Source organism: Pelobates fuscus, chromosome 9, assembly GCF_036172605.1.
Source record: "Pelobates fuscus isolate aPelFus1 chromosome 9, aPelFus1.pri, whole genome shotgun sequence".
NCBI lineage: Eukaryota > Metazoa > Chordata > Amphibia > Anura > Pelobatidae > Pelobates > Pelobates fuscus.
This window is the reverse complement of record NC_086325.1, coordinates 16772775-16798962: the sequence shown is the minus strand read 5'-3', so window position 1 is coordinate 16798962 and position 26188 is coordinate 16772775. Positions and strand designations below refer to the sequence as shown.

Genomic DNA, 26188 nt, shown 5'->3' with positions numbered 1-26188 from the left:
TATAAAGGGTATTTATAATCTCACTATTTATAATTTATATAAAGCCAGGTCACAGAGACGGTTAGTTATAAAGGGTATTTATAATCTCAGTATTTATAATTTATATAAAGACAGGTCATTGAGCCGGTTAGTTATAAAGGGTATTTATAATCTCAGTATTTATAATTTATATAAAGACAGGTCACAGAGCCAGTTAGTTATAAAGGGTATTAATAATCTCAGTATTTATAATTTATATAAAGCCAGGTCACAGAGCCGGTTAGTTATAAAGGGTATTTATAATCTCAGTATTAATAATTTATATAAAGACAGGTCACAGAGCCGGTTAGTTATAAAGGGTATTTATAATCTCAGTATTTATAATTTATATAAAGACAGGTCACAGAGCGGGTTAGTTATAAAGGGTATTTATAATCTCAGTATTTATAATTTATATAAAGACAGGTCACAGAGCCGGTTAGTTATAAAGGGTATTTAGAATCTCAGTATTAATAATTTATATAAAGACAGGTCACAGAGCCGGTTAGTTATAAAGGGTATTTAGAATCTCAGTATTTATAATTTATATAAAGACAGGTCACAGAGCGGGTTAGTTATAAAGGGTATTTAGAATCTCAGTATTTATAATTTATATAAAGACAGGGCACAGAGCCGGTTAGTTATAAAGGGTATTTAGAATCTCAGTATTTATAATTTATATAAAGACAGGTCATTGAGCCGGTTAGTTATAAAGGGTTTTTATAATCTCAGTATTTATAATTTATATAAAGACAGGTCATTGAGCCGGTTAGTTATAAAGGGTATTTATAAGCTCAGTATTTATAATTTATATAAAGCCAGGTCACAGAGCCGGTTAGTTATAAAGGGTATTTATAATCTCAGTATTTATAATTTATATAAAGCCAGGTCACAGAGCCGGTTAGTTATAAAGGGTATTTATAATCTCAGTATTTATAATTTATATAAAGACAGGTCACAGAGCCGGTTAGTTATAAAGGGTATTTATAATCTCAGTATTTATAATTTATATAAAGCCAGGTCACAGAGCCGGTTAGTTATAAAGGGTATTTATAATCTCACTATTTATAATTTATATAAAGCCAGGTCACAGAGCCGGTTAGTTATAAAGGGTATTTATAATCTCAGTATTTATAATTTATATAAAGACAGGTCACAGAGCCGGTTAGTTATAAAGGGTATTTATAATCTCAGTATTTATAATTTATATAAAGCCAGGTCACAGAGCCGGTTAGTTATAAAGGGTATTTATAATCTCACTATTTATAATTTATATAAAGCCAGGTCACAGAGCCGGTTAGTTATAAAGGGTATTTATAATCTCAGTATTTATAATTTATATAAAGCCAGGTCACAGAGCCGGTAAATTATAAAGGGTATTTATAATCTCACTATTTATAATTTATATAAAGACAGGTCACAGAGCCGGTTAGTTATAAAGGGTATTTATAATCTCAGTATTTATAATTTATATAAAGCCAGGTCACAGAGCCGGTTAGTTATAAAGGGTATTTATAATCTCAGTATTTATAATTTATATAAAGCCAGGTCACAGAGCCGGTTAGTTATAAAGGGTATTTATAATCTCAGTATTTATAATTTATATAAAGCCAGGTCACAGAGCCGGTTAGTTATAAAGGGTATTTATAATCTCAGTATTAATAATTTATATAAAGACAGGTCACAGAGCCGGTTAGTTATAAAGGGTATTTATAATCTCAGTATTTATAATTTATATAAAGCCAGGTCACAGAGCCGGTTAGTTATAAAGGGTATTTAGAATCTCAGTATTTATAATTTATATAAAGCCAGGTCACAGAGCCGGTTAGTTATAAAGGGTATTTATAATCTCAGTATTAATAATTTATATAAAGACAGGTCACATAGCCGGTTAGTTATAAAGGGTATTTATAATCTCAGTATTTATAATTTATATAAAGACAGGTCACAGAGCCGGTTAGTTATAAAGGGTATTTATAATCTCAGTATTTATAATTATATAAAGCCAGGTCACAGAGCCGGTTAGTTATAAAGGGTATTTATAATCTCACTATTTATAATTTATATAAAGACAGGTCACAGAGCCAGTTAGTTATAAAGGGTATTTATAATCTCAGTATTTATAATTATATAAAGCCAGGTCACAGAGCCGGTTAGTTATAAAGGGTATTTATAATCTCACTATTTATAATTTATATAAAGACAGGTCACAGAGCCGGTTAGTTATAAAGGGTATTTATAATCTCAGTATTTATAATTATATAAAGCCAGGTCACAGAGCCGGTTAGTTATAAAGGGTATTTATAATCTCACTATTTATAATTTATATAAAGACAGGTCACAGAGCCAGTTAGTTATAAAGGGTATTTATAATCTCAGTATTTATAATTATATAAAGCCAGGTCACAGAGCCGGTTAGTTATAAAGGGTATTTATAATCTCACTATTTATAATTTATATAAAGCCAGGTCACAGAGCCGGTTAGTTATAAAGGGTATTTATAATCTCAGTATTAATAATTTATATAAAGACAGGTCACAGAGCCGGTTAGTTATAAAGGGTATTTATAATCTCAGTATTTATAATTTATATAAAGACAGGTCACAGAGCCGGTTAGTTATAAAGGGTATTTATAATCTCAGTATTTATAATTTATATAAAGCCAGGTCATTGAGCCGGTTAGTTATAAAGGGTATTTAGAATCTCAGTATTTATAATTATATAAAGCCAGGTCACAGAGCCGGTTAGTTATAAAGGGTATTAATAATCTCAGTATTTATAATTTATATAAAGCCAGGTCACAGAGCCGGTTAGTTATAAAGGGTATTTAGAATCTCAGTATTTATAATTTATATAAAGCCAGGTCACAGAGCCGGTTAGTTATAAAGGGTATTTATAATCTCCGTATTTATAATTTATATAAAGCCAGGTCACAGAGCCGGTTAGTTATAAAGGGTATTTATAATCTCCGTATTTATAATTTATATAAAGCCAGGTCACAGAGCCGGTTAGTTATAAAGGGTATTTATAAGCTCAGTATTAATAATTTATATAAAGCCAGGTCACAGAGCCGGTTAGTTATAAAGGGTATTTATAATCTCAGTATTTATAATTTATATAAAGCCAGGTCACAGAGCCGGTTAGTTATAAAGGGTATTTATAATCTCAGTATTAATAATTTATATAAAGACAGGTCACAGAGCCGGTTAGTTATAAAGGGTATTTATAATCTCAGTATTAATAATTTATATAAAGCCAGGTCACAGAGCCGGTTAGTTATAAAGGGTATTTATAATCTCAGTATTTATAATTTATATAAAGCCAGGTCACAGAGTCGGTTAGTTATAAAGGGTATTTATAATCTCAGTATTTATAATTTATATAAAGCCAGGTCACAGAGCCGGTTAGTTATAAAGGGTATTTATAATCTCAGTATTTATAATTTATATAAAGCCAGGTCACAGAGCCGGTTAGTTATAAAGGGTATTTATAATCTCAGTATTTATAATTTATATAAAGCCAGGTCACAGAGCCGGTTAGTTATAAACGGTATTTATAATCTCAGTATTAATAATTTATATAAAGCCAGGTCACAGAGCCGGTAAATTATAAAGGGTATTTATAATCTCAGTATTAATAATTTATATAAAGCCAGGTCACTGAGCCGGTTAGTTATAAAGGGTATTTATAATCTCAGTATTTATAATTTATATAAAGCCAGGTCACAGAGCCGGTTAGTTATAAAGGGTATTTAGAATCTCAGTATTTATAATTTATATAAAGCCAGGTCACAGAGCCGGTTAGTTATAAAGGGTATTTATAATCTCAGTATTTATAATTTATATAAAGACAGGTCACAGAGCCGGTTAGTTATAAAGGGTATTTATAATCTCACTATTTATAATTTATATAAAGCCAGGTCACAGAGCCGGTTAGTTATAAAGGGTATTTAGAATCTCAGTATTTATAATTTATATAAAGACAGGTCACAGAGCTGGTTAGTTATAAAGGGTATTTATAATCTCAGTATTTATAATTTATATAAAGACAGGTCACAGAGCCGGTTAGTTATAAAGGGTATTTATAATCTCAGTATTTATAATTTATATAAAGCCAGGTCGCTGAGCCTGTAAATTATAAAGGGTATTTAGAATCTCAGTATTAATCATTTATATAAAGCCAGGTCACAGAGCCGGTAAATTATAAAGGGTATTTATAATCTCAGTATTAATAATTTATATAAAGCCAGGTCGCTGAGCCTGTAAATTATAAAGGGTATTTATAATCTCAGTATTAATAATTTATATAAAGCCAGGTCACAGAGCCGGTTAGTTATAAAGGGTATTTATAATCTCAGTATTTATAATTTATATAAAGACAGGTCACAGAGCCGGTTAGTTATAAAGGGTATTTATAATCTCCGTATTTATAATTTATATAAAGACAGGTCACAGAGCCGGTAAATTATAAAGGGTATTTAGAATCTCAGTATTTATAATTTATATAAAGCCAGGTCATTGAGCCGGTTAGTTATAAAGGGTATTTATAATCTCAGTATTAATAATTTATATAAAGCCAGGTCACAGAGCCGGTAAATTATAAAGGGTATTTAGAATCTCAGTATTTATAATTTATATAAAGCCAGGTCACAGAGCCGGTTAGTTATAAAGGGTATTTATAATCTCAGTATTAATAATTTATATAAAGCCAGGTCACAGAGCCGGTTAGTTATAAAGGGTATTTATAATCTCAGTATTAATAATTTATATAAAGCCAGGTCACAGAGCCGGTTAGTTATAAAGGGTATTTAGAATCTCAGTATTAATAATTTATATAAAGCCAGGTCACAGAGCCGGTAAATTATAAAGGGTATTTAGAATCTCAGTATTTATAATTTATATAAAGCCAGGTCACAGAGCCGGTAAATTATAAAGGGTATTTATAATCTCAGTATTTATAATTTATATAAAGCCAGGTCACAGAGCCGGTTAGTTATAAAGGGTATTTATAATCTAATTATTTATAATTTATATAAAGACAGGTCACAGAGCCGGTTAGTTATAAAGGGTATTTATAATCTCACTATTTATAATTTATATAAAGCCAGGTCACAGAGCCGGTTAGTTATAAAGGGTATTTATAATCTCAGTATTTATAATTTATATAAAGCCAGGTCACTGAGCCGGTTAGTTATAAAGGGTATTAATAATCTCAGTATTAATAATTTATATAAAGACAGGTCACAGAGCCGGTAAATTATAAAGGGTATTTAGAATCTCAGTATTTATAATTTATATAAAGCGAGGTCACAGAGCCGGTTAGTTATAAAGGGTATTTATAATCTCAGTATTTATAATTTATATAAAGCCAGGTCACTGAGCCGGTTAGTTATAAAGGGTATTAATAATCTCAGTATTAATAATTTATATAAAGACAGGTCACAGAGCCGGTAAATTATAAAGGGTATTTAGAATCTCAGTATTTATAATTTATATAAAGCCAGGTCACAGAGCCGGTTAGTTATAAAGGGTATTTATAATCTAATTATTTATAATTTATATAAAGACAGGTCACAGAGCCGGTAAATTATAAAGGGTATTTAGAATCTCAGTATTTATAATTTATATAAAGCCAGGTCACAGAGCCGGTTAGTTATAAAGGGTATTTATAATCTAATTATTTATAATTTATATAAAGACAGGTCACAGAGCCGGTTAGTTATAAAGGGTATTTATAATCTCACTATTTATAATTTATATAAAGCCAGGTCACTGAGCCGGTTAGTTATAAAGGGTATTAATAATCTCAGTATTAATAATTTATATAAAGACAGGTCACAGAGCCGGTTAGTTATAAAGGGTATTTATAATCTCAGTATTAATAATTTATATAAAGCCAGGTCATTGAGCCGGTTAGTTATAAAAGGTATTTATAATCTCAGCATTAATAATTTATATAAAGCCAGGTCACTGAGCCGGTAAACTATAAAGGGTATTTATAATCTCAGTATTAATAATTTATATAAAGCCAGGTCACAGAGCCGGTTAGTTATAAAGGGTATTTATAATCTCAGTATTAATAATTTCTATAAAGCCAGGTCACAGAGCCGGTAAATTATAAAGGGTATTTATAATCTCACTATTTATAATTTATATAAAGCCAGGTAGCTGAGCCGGTAAATTATAAAGGGTATTTAGAATCTCAGTATTTATAATTTATATAAAGCCAGGTCACAGAGCCGGTTAGTTATAAAGGGTATTTAGAATCTCAGTATTTATAATTTATATAAAGACAGGTCACAGAGCCGGTTAGTTATAAAGGGTATTTATAATCTCAGTATTAATAATTTATATAAAGCCAGGTCACAGAGTGGGTTAGTTATAAAGGGTATTTATAATCTCAGTATTTATAATTTATATAAAGCCAGGTCACAGAGCCGGTTAGTTATAAAGGGTATTTATAATCTCAGTATTAATAATTTATATAAAGCCAGGTCACAGAGCCGGTTAGTTATAAAGGGTATTTATAATCTCAGTATTTATAATTTATATAAAGCCAGGTCACAGAGCCGGTTAGTTATAAAGGGTATTTATAATCTCACTATTTATAATTTATATAAAGCCAGGTCACAGAGCCGGTTAGTTATAAAGGGTATTTATAATCTCAGTATTTATAATTTATATAAAGACAGGTCACAGAGCCGGTTAGTTATAAAGGGTATTTATAATCTCAGTATTTATAATTTATATAAAGCCAGGTCACAGAGCCGGTTAGTTATAAAGGGTATTTATAATCTCACTATTTATAATTTATATAAAGCCAGGTCACAGAGCCGGTTAGTTATAAAGGGTATTTATAATCTCACTATTTATAATTTATATAAAGCCAGGTCACAGAGCCGGTTAGTTATAAAGGGTATTTATAATCTCAGTATTTATAATTTATATAAAGCCAGGTCACAGAGCCGGTAAATTATAAAGGGTATTTATAATCTCACTATTTATAATTTATATAAAGACAGGTCACAGAGCCGGTTAGTTATAAAGGGTATTTATAATCTCAGTATTTATAATTTATATAAAGCCAGGTCACAGAGCCGGTTAGTTATAAAGGGTATTTATAATCTCAGTATTTATAATTTATATAAAGCCAGGTCACAGAGCCGGTTAGTTATAAAGGGTATTTATAATCTCAGTATTTATAATTTATATAAAGCCAGGTCACAGAGCCGGTTAGTTATAAAGGGTATTTATAATCTCAGTATTAATAATTTATATAAAGACAGGTCACTGAGCCGGTTAGTTATAAAGGGTATTAATAATCTCAGTATTTATAATTTATATAAAGCCAGGTCACAGAGCCGGTTAGTTATAAAGGGTATTTATAATCTCAGTATTTATAATTTATATAAAGACAGGGCACAGAGCCGGTTAGTTATAAAGGGTATTTATAAGCTCAGTATTAATAATTTATATAAAGACAGGTCACTGAGCCGGTTAGTTATAAAGGGTATTTATAAGCTCAGTATTTATAATTTATATAAAGCCACGTCACAGAGCCGGTTAGTTATAAAGGGTATTTATAATCTCAGTATTTATAATTTATATAAAGCCAGGTCACAGAGCCGGTAAGTTATAAAGGGTATTTATAATCTATATAAAGCCAGGTCACTGAGTCGGTAAATTATAAAGGGTATTTATAATCTCAGTATTAATAATTTATATAAAGCCAGGTCATTGAGCCGGTTAGTTATAAAGGGTATTTATAATCTCAGCATTAATAATTTATATAAAGCCAGGTCATTGAGCCGGTTAGTTATAAAGGGTATTTATAATCTCAGTATTAATAATTTATATAAAGCCAGGTCATTGAGCCGGTTAGTTATAAAAGGTATTTATAATCTCAGCATTAATAATTTATATAAAGCCAGGTCACTGAGCCGGTAAACTATAAAGGGTATTTATAATCTCAGTATTAATAATTTATATAAAGCCAGGTCACAGAGCCGGTTAGTTATAAAGGGTATTTATAATCTCAGTATTAATAATTTCTATAAAGCCAGGTCACAGAGCCGGTAAATTATAAAGGGTATTTATAATCTCACTATTTATAATTTATATAAAGCCAGGTAGCTGAGCCGGTAAATTATAAAGGGTATTTAGAATCTCAGTATTTATAATTTATATAAAGCCAGGTCACAGAGCCGGTTAGTTATAAAGGGTATTTAGAATCTCAGTATTTATAATTTATATAAAGACAGGTCACAGAGCCGGTTAGTTATAAAGGGTATTTATAATCTCAGTATTAATAATTTATATAAAGCCAGGTCACAGAGTGGGTTAGTTATAAAGGGTATTTATAATCTCAGTATTTATAATTTATATAAAGCCAGGTCACAGAGCCGGTTAGTTATAAAGGGTATTTATAATCTCAGTATTAATAATTTATATAAAGCCAGGTCACAGAGCCGGTTAGTTATAAAGGGTATTTATAATCTCAGTATTTATAATTTATATAAAGCCAGGTCACAGAGCCGGTTAGTTATAAAGGGTATTTATAATCTCACTATTTATAATTTATATAAAGCCAGGTCACAGAGCCGGTTAGTTATAAAGGGTATTTATAATCTCAGTATTTATAATTTATATAAAGACAGGTCACAGAGCCGGTTAGTTATAAAGGGTATTTATAATCTCAGTATTTATAATTTATATAAAGCCAGGTCACAGAGCCGGTTAGTTATAAAGGGTATTTATAATCTCACTATTTATAATTTATATAAAGCCAGGTCACAGAGCCGGTTAGTTATAAAGGGTATTTATAATCTCACTATTTATAATTTATATAAAGCCAGGTCACAGAGCCGGTTAGTTATAAAGGGTATTTATAATCTCAGTATTTATAATTTATATAAAGCCAGGTCACAGAGCCGGTAAATTATAAAGGGTATTTATAATCTCACTATTTATAATTTATATAAAGACAGGTCACAGAGCCGGTTAGTTATAAAGGGTATTTATAATCTCAGTATTTATAATTTATATAAAGCCAGGTCACAGAGCCGGTTAGTTATAAAGGGTATTTATAATCTCAGTATTTATAATTTATATAAAGCCAGGTCACAGAGCCGGTTAGTTATAAAGGGTATTTATAATCTCAGTATTTATAATTTATATAAAGCCAGGTCACAGAGCCGGTTAGTTATAAAGGGTATTTATAATCTCAGTATTTATAATTTATATAAAGCCAGGTCACAGAGCCGGTAAATTATAAAGGGTATTTATAATCTCACTATTTATAATTTATATAAAGACAGGTCACAGAGCCGGTTAGTTATAAAGGGTATTTATAATCTCAGTATTTATAATTTATATAAAGCCAGGTCACAGAGCCGGTTAGTTATAAAGGGTATTTATAATCTCAGTATTTATAATTTATATAAAGCCAGGTCACAGAGCCGGTAAATTATAAAGGGTATTTATAATCTCAGTATTAATAATTTATATAAAGCCAGGTCACAGAGCCGGTTAGTTATAAAGGGTATTTATAAGCTCAGTATTAATAATTTATATAAAGCCAGGTCACAGAGCCGGTTAGTTATAAAGGGTATTTATAATCTCAGTATTTATAATTTATATAAAGCCAGGTCACAGAGCCGGTTAGTTATAAAGGGTATTTATAATCTCAGTATTAATAATTTATATAAAGACAGGTCACAGAGCCGGTTAGTTATAAAGGGTATTTATAATCTCAGTATTAATAATTTATATAAAGCCAGGTCACAGAGCCGGTTAGTTATAAAGGGTATTTATAATCTCAGTATTTATAATTTATATAAAGCCAGGTCACAGAGCCGGTTAGTTATAAAGGGTATTTATAATCTCAGTATTTATAATTTATATAAAGCCAGGTCACAGAGCCGGTTAGTTATAAAGGGTATTTATAATCTCAGTATTTATAATTTATATAAAGCCAGGTCACAGAGCCGGTTAGTTATAAAGGGTATTTATAATCTCAGTATTAATAATTTATATAAAGCCAGGTCACAGAGCCGGTAAATTATAAAGGGTATTTATAATCTCAGTATTAATAATTTATATAAAGCCAGGTCACTGAGCCGGTTAGTTATAAAGGGTATTTATAATCTCAGTATTTATAATTTATATAAAGCCAGGTCACTGAGCCGGTTAGTTATAAAGGGTATTTATAATCTCAGTATTAATAATTTATATAAAGCCAGGTCACTGAGCCGGTTAGTTATAAAGGGTATTTATAATCTCACTATTTATAATTTATATAAAGCCAGGTCACAGAGCCGGTTAGTTATAAAGGGTATTTAGAATCTCAGTATTTATAATTTATATAAAGCCAGGTCACAGAGCCGGTTAGTTATAAAGGGTATTTATAATCTCACTATTTATAATTTATATAAAGCCAGGTCACAGAGCCGGTTAGTTATAAAGGGTATTTAGAATCTCAGTATTTATAATTTATATAAAGCCAGGTCACAGAGCCGGTAAATTATAAAGGGTATTTATAATCTCAGTATTTATAATTTATATAAAGACAGGTCACAGAGCTGGTTAGTTATAAAGGGTATTTATAATCTCAGTATTTATAATTTATATAAAGACAGGTCACAGAGCCGGTTAGTTATAAAGGGTATTTATAATCTCAGTATTTATAATTTATATAAAGACAGGTCACAGAGCCGGTTAGTTATAAAGGGTATTTATAATCTCAGTATTTATAATTTATATAAAGCCAGGTCGCTGAGCCTGTAAATTATAAAGGGTATTTAGAATCTCAGTATTAATAATTTATATAAAGCCAGGTCGCTGAGCCTGTAAATTATAAAGGGTATTTATAATCTCAGTATTAATAATTTATATAAAGCCAGGTCACAGAGCCGGTTAGTTATAAAGGGTATTTATAATCTCAGTATTTATAATTTATATAAAGCCAGGTCACAGAGCCGGTTAGTTATAAAGGGTATTTATAATCTCAGTATTTATAATTTATATAAAGCCAGGTCACAGAGCCGGTTAGTTATAAAGGGTATTTATAATCTCAGTATTTATAATTTATATAAAGCCAGGTCACAGAGCCGGTTAGTTATAAAGGGTATTTATAATCTCAGTATTAATAATTTATATAAAGCCAGGTCACAGAGCCGGTTAGTTATAAAGGGTATTTATAATCTCAGTATTTATAATTTATATAAAGACAGGTCACAGAGCCGGTTAGTTATAAAGGGTATTTATAATCTCAGTATTAATAATTTATATAAAGCCAGGTCACAGAGCCGGTAAATTATAAAGGGTATTTAGAATCTCAGTATTTATAATTTATATAAAGCCAGGTCATTGAGCCGGTTAGTTATAAAGGGTATTTATAATCTCAGTATTAATAATTTATATAAAGCCAGGGCACAGAGCCGGTAAATTATAAAGGGTATTTAGAATCTCAGTATTTATAATTTATATAAAGCCAGGTCATTGAGCCGGTTAGTTATAAAGGGTATTTATAATCTCAGTATTAATAATTTATATAAAGACAGGTCACAGAGCCGGTTAGTTATAAAGGGTATTTAGAATCTCAGTATTTATAATTTATATAAAGACAGGTCACAGAGCCGGTTAGTTATAAAGGGTATTAATAATCTCAGTATTAATAATTTATATAAAGCCAGGTCACAGAGCCGGTTAGTTATAAAGGGTATTTAGAATCTCAGTATTTATAATTTATATAAAGCCAGGTCACAGAGCCGGTTAGTTATAAAGGGTATTTATAATCTCAGTATTTATAATTTATATAAAGACAGGTCACAGAGCCGGTTAGTTATAAAGGGTATTTATAATCTCAGTATTTATAATTTATATAAAGCCAGGTCACTGAGCCGGTTAGTTATAAAGGGTATTAATAATCTCAGTATTAATAATTTATATAAAGCCAGGTCACAGAGCCGGTTAGTTATAAAGGGTATTTATAATCTAATTATTTATAATTTATATAAAGACAGGTCAAAGAGCCGGTTAGTTATAAAGGGTATTTATAATCTCACTATTTATAATTTATATAAAGCCAGGTCACAGAGCCGGTTAGTTATAAAGGGTATTTATAATCTAATTATTTATAATTTATATAAAGACAGGTCAAAGAGCCGGTTAGTTATAAAGGGTATTTATAATCTCACTATTTATAATTTATATAAAGCCAGGTCACAGAGCCGGTTAGTTATAAAGGGTATTTATAATCTCAGTATTTATAATTTATATAAAGCCAGGTCACTGAGCCGGTTAGTTATAAAGGGTATTAATAATCTCAGTATTAATAATTTATATAAAGCCAGGTCACAGAGCCGGTTAGTTATAAAGGGTATTTATAATCTAATTATTTATAATTTATATAAAGACAGGTCAAAGAGCCGGTTAGTTATAAAGGGTATTTATAATCTCACTATTTATAATTTATATAAAGCCAGGTCACAGAGCCGGTTAGTTATAAAGGGTATTTATAATCTAATTATTTATAATTTATATAAAGACAGGTCAAAGAGCCGGTTAGTTATAAAGGGTATTTATAATCTCAGTATTAATAATTTATATAAAGCCAGGTCATTGAGCCGGTTAGTTATAAAGGGTATTTATAATCTCAGCATTAATAATTTATATAAAGCCAGGTCATTGAGCCGGTTAGTTATAAAGGGTATTTATAATCTCAGTATTAATAATTTATATAAAGCCAGGTCATTGAGCCGGTTAGTTATAAAAGGTATTTATAATCTCAGCATTAATAATTTATATAAAGCCAGGTCACTGAGCCGGTAAACTATAAAGGGTATTTATAATCTCAGTATTAATAATTTATATAAAGCCAGGTCACAGAGCCGGTTAGTTATAAAGGGTATTTATAATCTCAGTATTAATAATTTCTATAAAGCCAGGTCACAGAGCCGGTAAATTATAAAGGGTATTTAGAATCTCAGTATTTATAATTTATATAAAGCCAGGTCACAGAGCCGGTTAGTTATAAAGGGTATTTATAATCTCAGTATTAATAATTTATATAAAGCCAGGTCACAGAGTGGGTTAGTTATAAAGGGTATTTATAATCTCAGTATTTATAATTTATATAAAGCCAGGTCACAGAGCCGGTTAGTTATAAAGGGTATTTATAATCTCAGTATTTATAATTTATATAAAGACAGGTCACAGAGCCGGTTAGTTATAAAGGGTATTTAGAATCTCAGTATTTATAATTTATATAAAGACAGGTCACAGAGCCGGTTAGTTATAAAGGGTATTTATAATCTCAGTATTAATAATTTATATAAAGCCAGGTCACAGAGTGGGTTAGTTATAAAGGGTATTTATAATCTCAGTATTTATAATTTATATAAAGCCAGGTCACAGAGCCGGTTAGTTATAAAGGGTATTTATAATCTCAGTATTAATAATTTATATAAAGCCAGGTCACTGAGTCAGTAAATTATAAAGGGTATTTTAATCTCAGTTTTTGTAATTTATATTTTAATTTTATTATTATTATTATTGCAACTTATATAGCGCCAACAGATTCCGTAGTGCTTTACAATATTATTAGAGGGGGGATTTAATTATAAATAGGACAATTACAGGAAGACATACAGGAACGATAGGTTGAAGATATATATATATATATATATATATATATATATATATATATACACACACACACACACACACACACACACACAATAAACAATACACAAGATCCAGCGCACTCTCCTATCTACTAAACAGCAACTTCAAAGTTGACAGATTTTATTAGTTTGTAAAAGTTTTTTTTTTTAAAAACACCTAATCTAGGCAAAAAAATAATGGGGATTTAGTTACATTATATGACCATACATTGCATAAGCCTGCCACAACGTCAATGTACCCCATCTTTGGCAGGTCCTACTCTCACAGTCTAATGTCTGCTCTTATGAGATTAACCACTTACTTGGGAAAAAATTCCATCTGAGGCTCTCTGCAGTACAAGGCTAAATAGGGACCTGAGATGAGGCACCTGTAACAGGGAGGGGTGCAAAACCAAGGAGTTGGCTAGACTCCCAAATATATATAGGAAACATGGGGGGATGGTTGCACTCACATAAACATGCTTAAATGGGGTGCTGCCTGGGGCCATAATATACAATAAACAATACACAAGATCCAGCGCACTCTCCTATCTACTAAACAGCAACTTCAAAGTTGACAGATTTTATTAGTTTGTAAAAGTTTTTTTTAAAAACACCTAATCTAGGCAAAAAAATAATGGGGATTTAGTTACATTATATGATCATACATTGCATATATTTATATATATATATATAAATAGGTTATGGTGGGGAAAAATTGTGATTGAAAACCCCTTCCACCTGAAGTCTGTGGATAATTAATAAAATGTTAAATAAAAATCTGCACACCAGTCAAGCCATAAGACTTGCTTTTTTCTGTGGGAAAAGCAAGTCTTATGGCTTGACTGGTGTGCAGATTTTTGTTTAACATTATATGTTTAAGGCCGTAAGGCCTGTATTTGTGGGAGGAGTTAGCGTTCCTATATAACGCTACTCCCCCCCTTCCTACCTTGCCGTACGCACGCTGTTCACTGGTCCTCCTCAATGACCTCGCACTTCCGGTTTACGGCCGCACGTCACGCCAGTTCAGAGCTTCCCCCTCCGTTTGGGGAAACTCAGCCGAAGCACTGCCAGCGCCGGAACACTGAACAGTGAACGTCCAGCCGAACATCCGGGTCTCCCCTCCGCCGCACTTCCGGTCCCGGGCGTACGCACGCTGTTCACCTCCGGATATCCTCGCCTTCCCTTGGCAGCCGGACTCCCGGTTCCAGTCAGCGCTCCTCCGCTCCTGTCAACCACTTTGCTTTCCCGCAGTCAGCACCTTCCGTTCGTACTGTCACAAGTACCGTCTAACAAATCAACACCAGGTAATCGGCGAGAATAGCCACTTTCAGGCTGTTCCCGCCGTTCAACGCTTTCAATTTTACGTTCTTCTCATTACACACGAACAAACAGCCACAAGAGGTTCCTTTTAGCAGAATATTCATTACATTTACATGTTAATTCTTGATTTTACTGTTTATGTGGTTAAAGATTGAGCAATGCCTGTTCAATACAGTATATAGTGTATGCTTACACCAGTCAATCACTGTGACAATCTGTGTAGCCTTTATACAATTGCTGTAACAGGAATCAAATTCTGCCAGTGTCAGGCTTTGGCCTAATGATGACAGAAAAATTTATACTTGTGGACATGTACAATGATCTGTCTATGTCTTCATATGATAGCCTCCTGCTGTTGCTTTCCAGTTCCGCCCCTTATAAGTATTACTACATAGTACAGTCCCCTGGGACTCCCTCGGTTGGTCTGGTTAACATACCTGCATAACATCACTTAATAATCGATGTACTATGTATGCCCATTCCCTCTTTACAATCCTATAATTGTTGGTATACTCGGCATATCACCCCTAACACTATATTACTCTCTGTTACCCTTGTCTTACATAAATCCACCATGCATCATTATTATTGATAGTTCTTACACTGCCAGAGGGCCGCTGGATTAACTACCAATACCCTGTCATCAAGCTTCTAACTAATAGCAGCATCTGGCAATCAACGTAAGCCATGCATGTACTGTTTATTTGGGTCAAGTTAATCTAACTAATGAAACGCTGTCTGTGTTGGTTATTCTATCTACCAGATTACACTGCACTTGTGCAACTCCTGTTATACATGTATCGAATTACCTCAGGTTCAGGCGTTACCGCCATTGGTCATACCCCGATATATACGATTAATGTTGCTTACTGTCATTTGTTATCATTAGACAATTACTAGTTCGCTATTGTCGCCTATTTCTATCAGGTACCATTAAGTTTCATCCACATTTCAAACAACTGCCTCGACAGGGCCACGTTGTTACACGATGGGGTATCGAACCATCAAAACACAATTACTATTTGTTTCATTTTGTCATCTGCTAGCAGTAGACAATTACTGGTTCGCTATTGCCGCCTGTTTCTATCTGGTATAAATGTGTTTTCGTTCACATTTCCTACAATTGTTACACAATTGGCCTTTGTTAAGCGATTTTCACCTGTTTCTATCAGGTTTGGTTTCATTGTGTTTCCAAACAACTGCCTCTACTAGGCCACGTTACATGTTTGGGGTACGGGGGCTTGATTCCTGCCTTGCCTCGTCAGGCCACGGCTCCACTCCACAACTCTTCATTCGTACTCACTACCCGTAACAATCGTTTTGTTACTCACTACCTTGCTAATTTCACCCTCCTCTCTCCGTCAGCTGCTACGACGTTTTCTTGGCACAACGCCTTCATTCATCTCCTTTCAGGCTTCTGTAGTAACCATCACGAGAATCTTCAGCACCCTCAGGGTCTATCGATACTGCACTATCAGCTATATCTCCATAGTACTTCACTATACTGCACATTATTTTCCTTCCCTCGACTTCGGTTCCTTCTTCTTTCTTCCTTTCCTTTCTCTCCCTTCTTTTCCTCTGTCTCTATCTGGGAATATCTGGGTACCTATCATTTACTACAACTTGGGTTTCCAAGCACGTTACGTTACCCCCTTATCAAGCCCCCGTCTAGGGTCAGAGAACTGGCTATCTAGGGTTAGGAGCTGGCCTTAGCTGTACAACGTAGCTGGTCCCGCGAGGCCAACTCCCCAATCTCAACACGGAGATTTTCGCCCCTCGGCCCAAATCATAGTTAGTGCCTCGCATTCACCCACCTATCGGGTTTATAGTTAGGGCCTCACCTGACACGGCCACACGTTTTTGGATCTTTACTGTCACCGAGAGGCCACCACCCCGCCACCACGCTAGTGGCTCGAGCCCCACGCCCAAATCATAGGTAGAGCCTCTCACCAGCCGCTTGGCTACTAGCAGGGCCTCACTTGTCACGGGGTAGTGAGCTTTTCGCTTCGGCACTAGTTAGCCAGCCAGTTCTATTTTACTTAACCGTATTGTTGTTGTTTGAGTTCATTGTTGTTGTCATGTTTTTTTTTTCAGGATGTCCTACAAACGCAACGTCAGACGAGGGATTGCAGCATTTTCGTGTCTATTAGGGCCGACTATCCATGAGTCGCTCAGTCTCGTACCTCACCCAACTCACATCTCTCAGGCATAATCCGCATTTTGGCATCCCCTTCCGGTCACTCGGCTGTTGGGGCTCGACACAAGTTTTCATCTAGAACATTATTCGTTTGCTCTAAGATACATATGACAGAATCGTGACATTCTTCCAAGAATCAGTGGGGCATGACTTCCACTGGCATACTGATCACCCTGTAGTCTTTTCTACATTTTTGCCACCTTCTATTCAAACCTTCATATGTACATGATCGCACTATTCCGAACTGACATACACGTTTCTGACAAGCCTTTCAAACCATACCCCATTTTTTACACAAGATATCAGAGATAATTGGTTTATCGCTTCACAGTAACGTACGTACACAGATGGGAATACCGGGCAGTATCAGACTCCCAAAAACAGCATTCGCGCCACACAACCAGGTCTTAAATCTATGTGCCTGCAACCATACAAGGGTTTGGGAACCCTACAACTCCACGATCATAACTAATCAGACAGGTAAGTCATGTCTCACCAAGGAAAATTTAAGAAGGTACAAACACTACACCGCGTCACGTCAACGTTCGAACCAGACAATCGAGACACTTGACCTACTAATCATTCCCTAACTACTTCTAAATACGATTCTACATTCACACTCCTGTCATTAGAGTAAGTAGGACCACTGGCTTCTATTTTCACATCCATTCTATAAGAACGACATCCAGTAGCAGTACGCCGGAACAAACAATTAGAGGCACTAGGAATCGGCTATATATTATACAGGAACATTCCCAACGCAGGAGTAGCAAGACAACGGATTTCATATAGTGCTATAAGTGTGTTTTTCTGGCATTTCCTTTTGCCCTCTTTTTCAGGCCTACCCTCTACGTCGGTTCCGGCACACCACACCGACTTAATTCCAATAACAAGGTACTTCACTATACGATATTAACCGACCACAAATATATATATACACAGTTTGGGTCAAATATGACCTTGGGATGATGCCAGGGACTCCTGAAACCATAACCACTATAGTGAGCTATAATGTTTGTGTTGCTTACATTACTTTATTTAGTGGGGGTAGGGAGTCATATATTGATCTTATCAGAAGTTTACTAACAATTAGATGCCTTGATAAGCAGCTGAGCATGAAACAGAGCATTTTATTCAGGTGGGAATGAGTGCATTAGAATACAATTTGCGTTACACCACAGCAGATTGGAGAGTCGTGAAAGCACAATGTTTCGGGGCTGCCGGCAAATTAGCTTGATTTAAAGTTACAAATTAGCTATGTCAAAATTCACAGCATTAATACCAACCAACTTAAAATGAGCTATTAAGAACTCAGAAAAAGATTGAAATAAACAGAATAAAAAAAGATCAGAATAGCGCCTTCCTATAAATGTCTCAGCTCGCAGCATGGGAACCGATTAATTTGAATGTCTCTGAGATTGGAGAAGATTTCAAATTAAACCAGTTACTTTATTATTGAGGATTACCTGACGCATGTGTCTTCCTGAGGATGCGTAATCACACAGCTCAAGTGAGGCATTATTATGTTACTTGTTCTTCATGTTATGTTGTGTAGGTTTGTTTATATTTATATGGTTTTCACTGCATGCTTAAGGACAAGTCGGCAAGGCTAGTCCTTCTTCAAAATAAATGATTGTGTGTTAGTTCCTTTTGGAACTGTGTGTCCTAGTTGGTTATTTGGGGATCTCAATAACAGAGTCTTCAGACCTGTTGGCTGGCTGCTTGGTCTCTGGATTCTGGGGAAAGTTCAAAAGAGCTAGGCCAAAGAGCCACAAGTGCCTTTGTAAAGGCAGTAGCAGATCACACTGCAGGCAGATGTGTTTATAGCTGCCTGGGAAAGTAGCTAAAGAGGGAAAGGCAAAGGGGAAGATACCAGACTGGAAGAGAACTGCAACCTGGTCGGGTGGACGAGTTCCCGAGAGACCCCAGGCAAGCTTCAGCGACTGGGTCTAAAGTGCTCCAGAATCCCCTGTGGCAGCAAGGAAGTTGACCTGGAAGAGGTACTCACTCGGAGTACGGGAACTCCATTACAATTACATTGCTGTATCAGCAGTGACCCTCTTTACAGTATTCGCAAAAACTCTCTTCTATAACTCTGTCTCCACAGTTTGGCATCCAGGTTGGCTTCTTGTTCTTCCATGCTTCCTGAAGATGGTAATTGGGAATTGGAAAGGATTGTGCCATGTGTTTCACCACTAGTCACTTCACATCAAGCTTGCATTCAATTCAAGATTTAATTAATCTTGGAATATCTGACAAACTAATGCGTTTTGTAAATTTACTGACTTTTTAATCGTAAATTACCAGTTTATTTCCTTCAATTTTTTTACTTGATTTTATTTCATTAATATAAAAGTAAGTATTAATTCTCAAAGAGGATTAAAATATCAAACAACCTGACTCAAAATCGGCTAGTAGAAGGCAATGAAAGAAGTACGGTAATACCCACAATACCATACAATTCCAGTTTGCAAAAAAAGTAAATGCTTTGACATACACACCTCTATCTGAAAAAAATATTTTTAACACCAAAATATAGAAATAAACATATAACAAAAATGTGTAAACTTTCCATCTATTGAAATTGCAAAACAAAGCAAAACCTAATATTTTTTTAAATATTGTCCCTTTAATATAAGTTTGAAAACATTACTTGCAAGTTTGCATATGATGTGATCACTATTTGTGAGTTAATATTATTAATTATTCCAATATGTTTGCACTCCCCAGGTCCAGCATTCCAATGGGTCTCTGGATGAACATGGGGTCTGTCACTGCACAGTAAACCTCCCAGACTCCACCTTCCCGGCTAATCGCTTGGAGTACCTCGAAATCTACAATTACAACCTGAGTATCAGCGTCCAACAACAGATTACTAAAGTAAGGAGTAAGGCCTTATGCTGTCTGTTTCACATTTAATGTATTATACCATAAAAAAAGCATTCCAAAAATTCATTGTTAGTATCCACCATGTGATTGTGAGAGCACAGTATCTCGTTATTTCTCCAATTCCTCCAGATTCAAAGCTATGAACTCTCGCTCACAATCTACTTAGAGAAACTGATAAACCTGACCAAGCGGGTGGAGATAATGGAGTCGGGAGGACTTTCATACACCGAGTTGGACTTCGAGCTCGTAAAGTTGGAGATCAGAGAGATGGAATCTCTAATTCTGCAACTGAAAATATCTCTTAATGGGAGCAACGCGATTGTAGAAGCTCTCTATGTTGAGGTAATTCTCTGAGATTTGTGTATTTGGAAGGTGCCACTTACAATATTAGGGAGCAAGATGTTACATTGAACTGTGCCGGCCTGGCCGGGGGAGACATCACATTCCTCCATGTCAGTTTAGCTACTTTGGCCTTTACTATGAAATTCAATCTAAATTCACTTTGAATTCTCATTTCAGTAAATATTACTGATTGTGTATAAAACAAGGTAAGTGTATAAAGGTAAGTGTATAAATTCTACTGAATCACTCCATTCTGTGTCAATTCTTGTCTAAACAGTAAGATATTGAATAATGAGGATATTTATAAAATCAAGGGATTTATTTATTAGTGAGTGTTGTTCTTTGATAAAATTAAATTTAGGCAAAAAACAGCCAAGTTGTAAGTTCATTTATATATTGAAAGCCTGTCAACAACTGACCACAACAGCTTAGTAAATGAAAGACAGTAAACTCGTTTGAGCAGGGCCCTCTTCAACCTATCGTTCCTGTAAGTTTTGTTGTAATTGTCCTATTTATAGTTACATCCCCCCTCTCATAAAATTGTAAAGCGCTACGGAATCTGTTGGTGCTATATAAATGGCGATAATAATAATAATAATAATAATAGATAACCATATTTAAAATTATACCACTTTAAGAACATTAACAAACAGGAATACGGTTTAAAGTTAAAGTATTAAATATTCTAACTTATGCTGAGTTACATCTAGCCAACTTTTTCTACTTTTATCTTTTACCCATCTGCAACTACATTCAAATATAGTGCCTTATAATATCAAGGCTTAAGTTCAAGACCAAAACAAACTATAAGAATAAACTGTAAATTAAGTGATATTAACATGGATATATCGAAAGATAGAGCAGAATGTTTGCAGTGCGGTGTGATAGCAGTGATCAAATAATAACATATGTGAATATTAAAGGGACACTATAGTCACTATAACAAGTACAGCTTATCTTTTCAGAGAAAATGCAGTGTTTACATTACAGCCTAGTGATAACTTCACTGGCCACTCCTCAGATGGCTGTTAGAGATCCTTCCTGGGTCATGGCTGCCTAAAATGCATCCAAACATTCAGTGTCTCCTCCCTCTGCATGCAGACACTGAACTTTCCTCATAGAGATCATTGATTCAATTCATCTCTATGAAGATATTCTGATTGGCCAGGGCTGTGTTTGAATTGTGTGTCAGGATTACAGAATGATCCAGCACGTAGAATTGTGTAACACAGAGGACTGATAGGTAACGTATACCGGACCTTAGAATGGCCGGACTAACGTACCAAAGAATAGTCAGGAATAGCCGATGTCAAGGGATACAGAAAGAGACACAACGATAAGGAAAAGCCAGGAGTCAGGGATGCCAGAAAACAGGAAAGTCAAAAACGATGCCAAAGTCAAATAACCAGAATTACAGAATCAATAACGCGCTCTCGGACAAAAACAAGGGAAACCACAACAGGGCACTGAGCAGGATGAGAACTGGGTCTAAATACCCCTCCTCTGGATCTGATAGGCTGTAACCGGCCTTTGACCCCAAAGGCAGTTACCAGGTTCCCATGTGCATAATTGCTGCTCAGCATTAATCCTTCTGTGGATTTGATTGCTGCTCGGCACAACTTTTCCTGTCTGAACAGTAAATTCCATTAAACACATTTTTATAAGCGGATGAATATGTGACATTGTGCTGGCACTGCCCCTGATCTGCCTCCTTGTCAGTCTCAGCCAATCCTATGGGGAAGCATTGTGATTGGATCAGGCCCCCACTTCTGATGAATTCAGCAGACTGCTTGTTTTTCTGAGGCAAACAGCATGCAGATCTGCATCTTAAGGCTTGAATACAATAAGATTTTGCTATATTAATGGAGGCATGAGGGGCCCAGGGGGGCTAGATGGTGGTTTTAACACTATAGGGTCAGGAATACATGTTTTTGTTCCTGACCCTATAGTGATCCTTTAAGAGTTTATTTGATCATTAGCATGAGGGTAAACATTATACAACATCCATAATTTGGCAAAAATAACATGTGATATACGTCAGAAGTCTGGGAGTTGAACGATAACTTATTGACCAATGAATTGTTAGTATTAATTTGATTCTGTGTCATTCTTAAAGATCTATTATAACGATACCTTTCATAGGAGTGCGCAACCTATAGCATTAGGGTGTGCACCCTAAAGCATAAACACACATACCGTGTGTATATATAAATATATATATATATTTGTGTTAGGTGCTTATGATAGTACAGTGTGAAATACCATAGATAAATGTAGGATAATAAAAAGAGCAAGTCGGTTGTGGTGTGCCGGAACCGACGATGAGGTAGGCCTGAGAAAGAAGAGGGCCTACCCAGGAAAAGAAATAGAAAGGAAATAAATGTTAAAATGTGGTGTGGTGGGAGGGTCATTGAACTCTGACCTCGAATGGTAAGGAGCAAGGTAAGGGGAGTGCCTTAAGTAGGCTAGAGGTAGCAAACCAGCCCCTCCCACAAATCCAGGCAAATTGCCTTAATACTTGTGTTAGGTGCTTAAGACAGTACAGTGTGAAATACCATAGATAAATGTAGGATAATAAAAAGAGCAAGTCGGTTGTGGTGTGCCGGAACCGACGATGAGGTAGGCCTGAGAAAGAAGAGGGCAAAATTTAAATAAACAAATTAATTTACAGACAACCAATACATATACATTTTATCAACCAGACATGTTTTTGAAAGCATCCCTTAATTCTTGTACTGGGTTAGGTATGTATCGTGAGTAAGCGGATGACTTCCAGCGCCCCAGTGTTTTGATAACATGAGTTGGGATGTTTACACTGGAGGCTGTGGTCGCGGCTCCTATACGAAAGGAGTGCCCTGAGTAGTTGGCTGCGTTGAGGCCCAGTTGTGTGAGCAAAGACCTGACTTAGGTCATGAAGGTTGTACTGGTGAGTACTGAACCTTGCAGCTCTAGTAATGGTTGTGAGGGTAGTAAGTTATGATGCTATATGTAGGCATCAAAAACCCTGACTGGACACCATCTGTTGTGCGTGGGATAGTACGGAATGTTTACGGGTATGTGCTGACTGGTTTTGGAGTGAGGTAAAGTCAGGATGTAATGATCCATATGTTTTGTCAAGTGGGAATAGAGGAGGAAAGGAGTAGTTTGGGTCGTGGAGGTTGTAGTGAATTTTCTCGGTCTTAGAAATCCATAGAAAGCTATGTATATTGCTGTTTTGATGATAGAGTTTGTATTGGTGTCAAACGGTTTTAAGTCAAGCAGGTTAGATAATGCTTTAAAGATATGGTTATCTATGGGTAGCCTCTGGGCTGTATGTGTGGGTTCTGATTTCTGAATACCTCTGAGTATGGTCTTAATTTGGTGAGAGGCCATGAAACTGTTGTTATTTTGGTGTAAGATTAGCATGTGGTGTTGAATGCCAGTGAGATAGAGTTTGATGGTGTTATATGACATTTTAAGTTTAAGGTGGCAAAAGGAAGCAAACCCCAAAAAAGATGTCATAACAAATGGTTGCATGATGTTATGTTCCAGAAGGAATCTTTTGAATAGTGTGAAAGCTCTGTTGTATGTTTTGTGTGTATTGTTTGAAAGTGCCAATTGGGACAATGTCCTGCTATGCTGCATGATGGTTTCTAGTCCAGTATGAGTTGTTGAAATGTTGGAGTGATGGTGGCTGTGGGCGCCGCTGACGGGAGTGCTTGATGAAACGCCTGAAATTTAAAGTGAGACAAATTGTCAGCAGCTGTGTTACATACACCTGGAACATGGAAACAACATAGGAAAAAATTATGACAAGCTGCCAACCAAGTGAGTTTCCTCAGAAATCTCATGATCGTAAGGGATTTGGAACGACCTTTGTTGATGATGTGACAGGTTGCCTGGTTATCTGAGTAGCAACGAACTGGCATGTTTGCCCATAAATGACCCCATGCTACGGCAGCCGCCACGATGGGATAGATCTCAAAAAGAGCTGAGGTAGTGGAAAAACCTTCCAAATCCTGAACTGCTGAAGGCCAGCTGCACCAAAGCCATTCATTCCCAAAAATAGCTGCAAAACCGGTGGTAGATGCCGCATCTGACCAAATGGTGGGAGATGAGTCAGTCAATTGAGGGAGGAACATACTTTTACCATTCCAAGTGGATAAAAATCATAACTGCAATTATTTTTTTTTTTTTTTTCTCCCTCTCCTCTCTCCTCTCCTCCCTTTTGGTTCTCCCCCCAGGTTCGTGCCCTTAGATGCTACCCCATGGCCCTGCCTGATGCTTTCTTATATAAGCACAAGTCTCGGAGCAAGAGGTTGCTTTCGAGATGGGGGCTATCCACAGAGGCCAGGTTATAGTCTCTGGAGAGATAGGTGTAGTTTTGGGACTTAAAATGTCCCTAGGTGTTGTAATGTCGTTTGTCTTATATTTGTGTTATCTGCGAGGTTTTAAAGTCAGGAGAGGGGAAAAGAGAAGGAGAAGAACAAAATATGGTTAAGTTCTTGTCTATAAACGCTCAAGACCTGAATACGGTGTATAAAAGATCCCTGTTGCGCAACCAAATGATAAAAGATAAAATTGACATCTGCCTAGTACAAGAGACTCATTGGAGACAAAATGAGAAACCAACGTGGGGGGGAAAGAAGTTCCCAATTATTATACATGCCTCCATGAAGGAGAAAAAAAAAAGAGGCGTGGCATTGATAATCTCAGAAAGAGTTAAGTGGGAGACACTCTATCAGGAATTAGACAAAGAAGGTAGATTTCTGATATTAGTAGGTCTGATAAACGAAGTGAAATATACTATAGTCAATATATATTTACCCAACATAGCCCCAGTCTCACAATTAAACAAAATATTAAATAAGGTAGATCAAATTAAAACAGGATTATATATAGTTGCAGGAGATTTTAACTGCATATTAGACCCATTAAAAGACAAAAAAGTGATGAAAGGGAGTGTTATAAACAAAACAATAATAAAAAATGCGAGCTCATTAACTAATACTAAAAATAGATTTGATTTATTCGATGTTTGGCGTCTCCAAAATCCAGAAGTAAGGGACTATACCCATCTATCTAAAGTCCACTATACATATTCAAGAATTGATATGATTTGGGGCAATTTAAATCTAGTGAACAATATGAGCAAAATAAATATAGTAGAAAATGTCTGGTCAGATCATAGTATGTATATATTTGAAACTAAAGACAACTTAATAACCAGAAATACTACAACGTGGAAAATAAATAACTATCTGTTATACAATAAAAACTGTAAGACTAAACTGGAGAGGCTGATAAACTGTTTTTTTAAGGAGAATGACCCATCGGATACATCAAATCTAAATACCTGGTGCTCCTTTAAAGCAGTACTGAGAGGGTACCTTATAAAATTAAACCATGAAGTTAAAACTAAAGAAAAAAGACTAGGAGACTTATATATTGAACTTTATAAACTTACAGAGGACAATAAAAAAGAACCCTCAATAGAGAAAGGTAGAAGACTAACGGAAGTCCAAAATAATATTGTACAATGTTTGAATATCAAAACAGCGAATAATATAAAAAAACTAAAATTGAGATTTTATTGTAGAGGGAATAAGACAGATAAGATGTTATCCAATAAATTGAAGAAACAACAGGCCAACGCTCAGATACTAAAGATTGTACACAATCAAATAACCTATACAAATCCAAAAGATATTGGCAATTGTTTTAGAGAATACTACGGAGCGTTATATAATATCCCTGATGAAGCCCCTATAAATAAG

General features: G+C 34.7%; 1 protein-coding gene across 1 annotated transcript in view; it reads left to right on the top strand.

Moving 5' to 3' along the window:
- The window catches only part of LOC134573602 (olfactomedin-4-like), an 82587-nt gene that overhangs the window by 4952 nt on the left and 51447 nt on the right, over positions 1-26188 (top strand). The window contains exons 2-3 of the mRNA XM_063433388.1: positions 19309-19355; positions 19932-20081. Coding sequence (XP_063289458.1) covers positions 19309-19355; positions 19932-20081 — 197 coding nt within the window. The remainder of the gene's footprint in view (positions 1-19308; positions 19356-19931; positions 20082-26188) is intronic.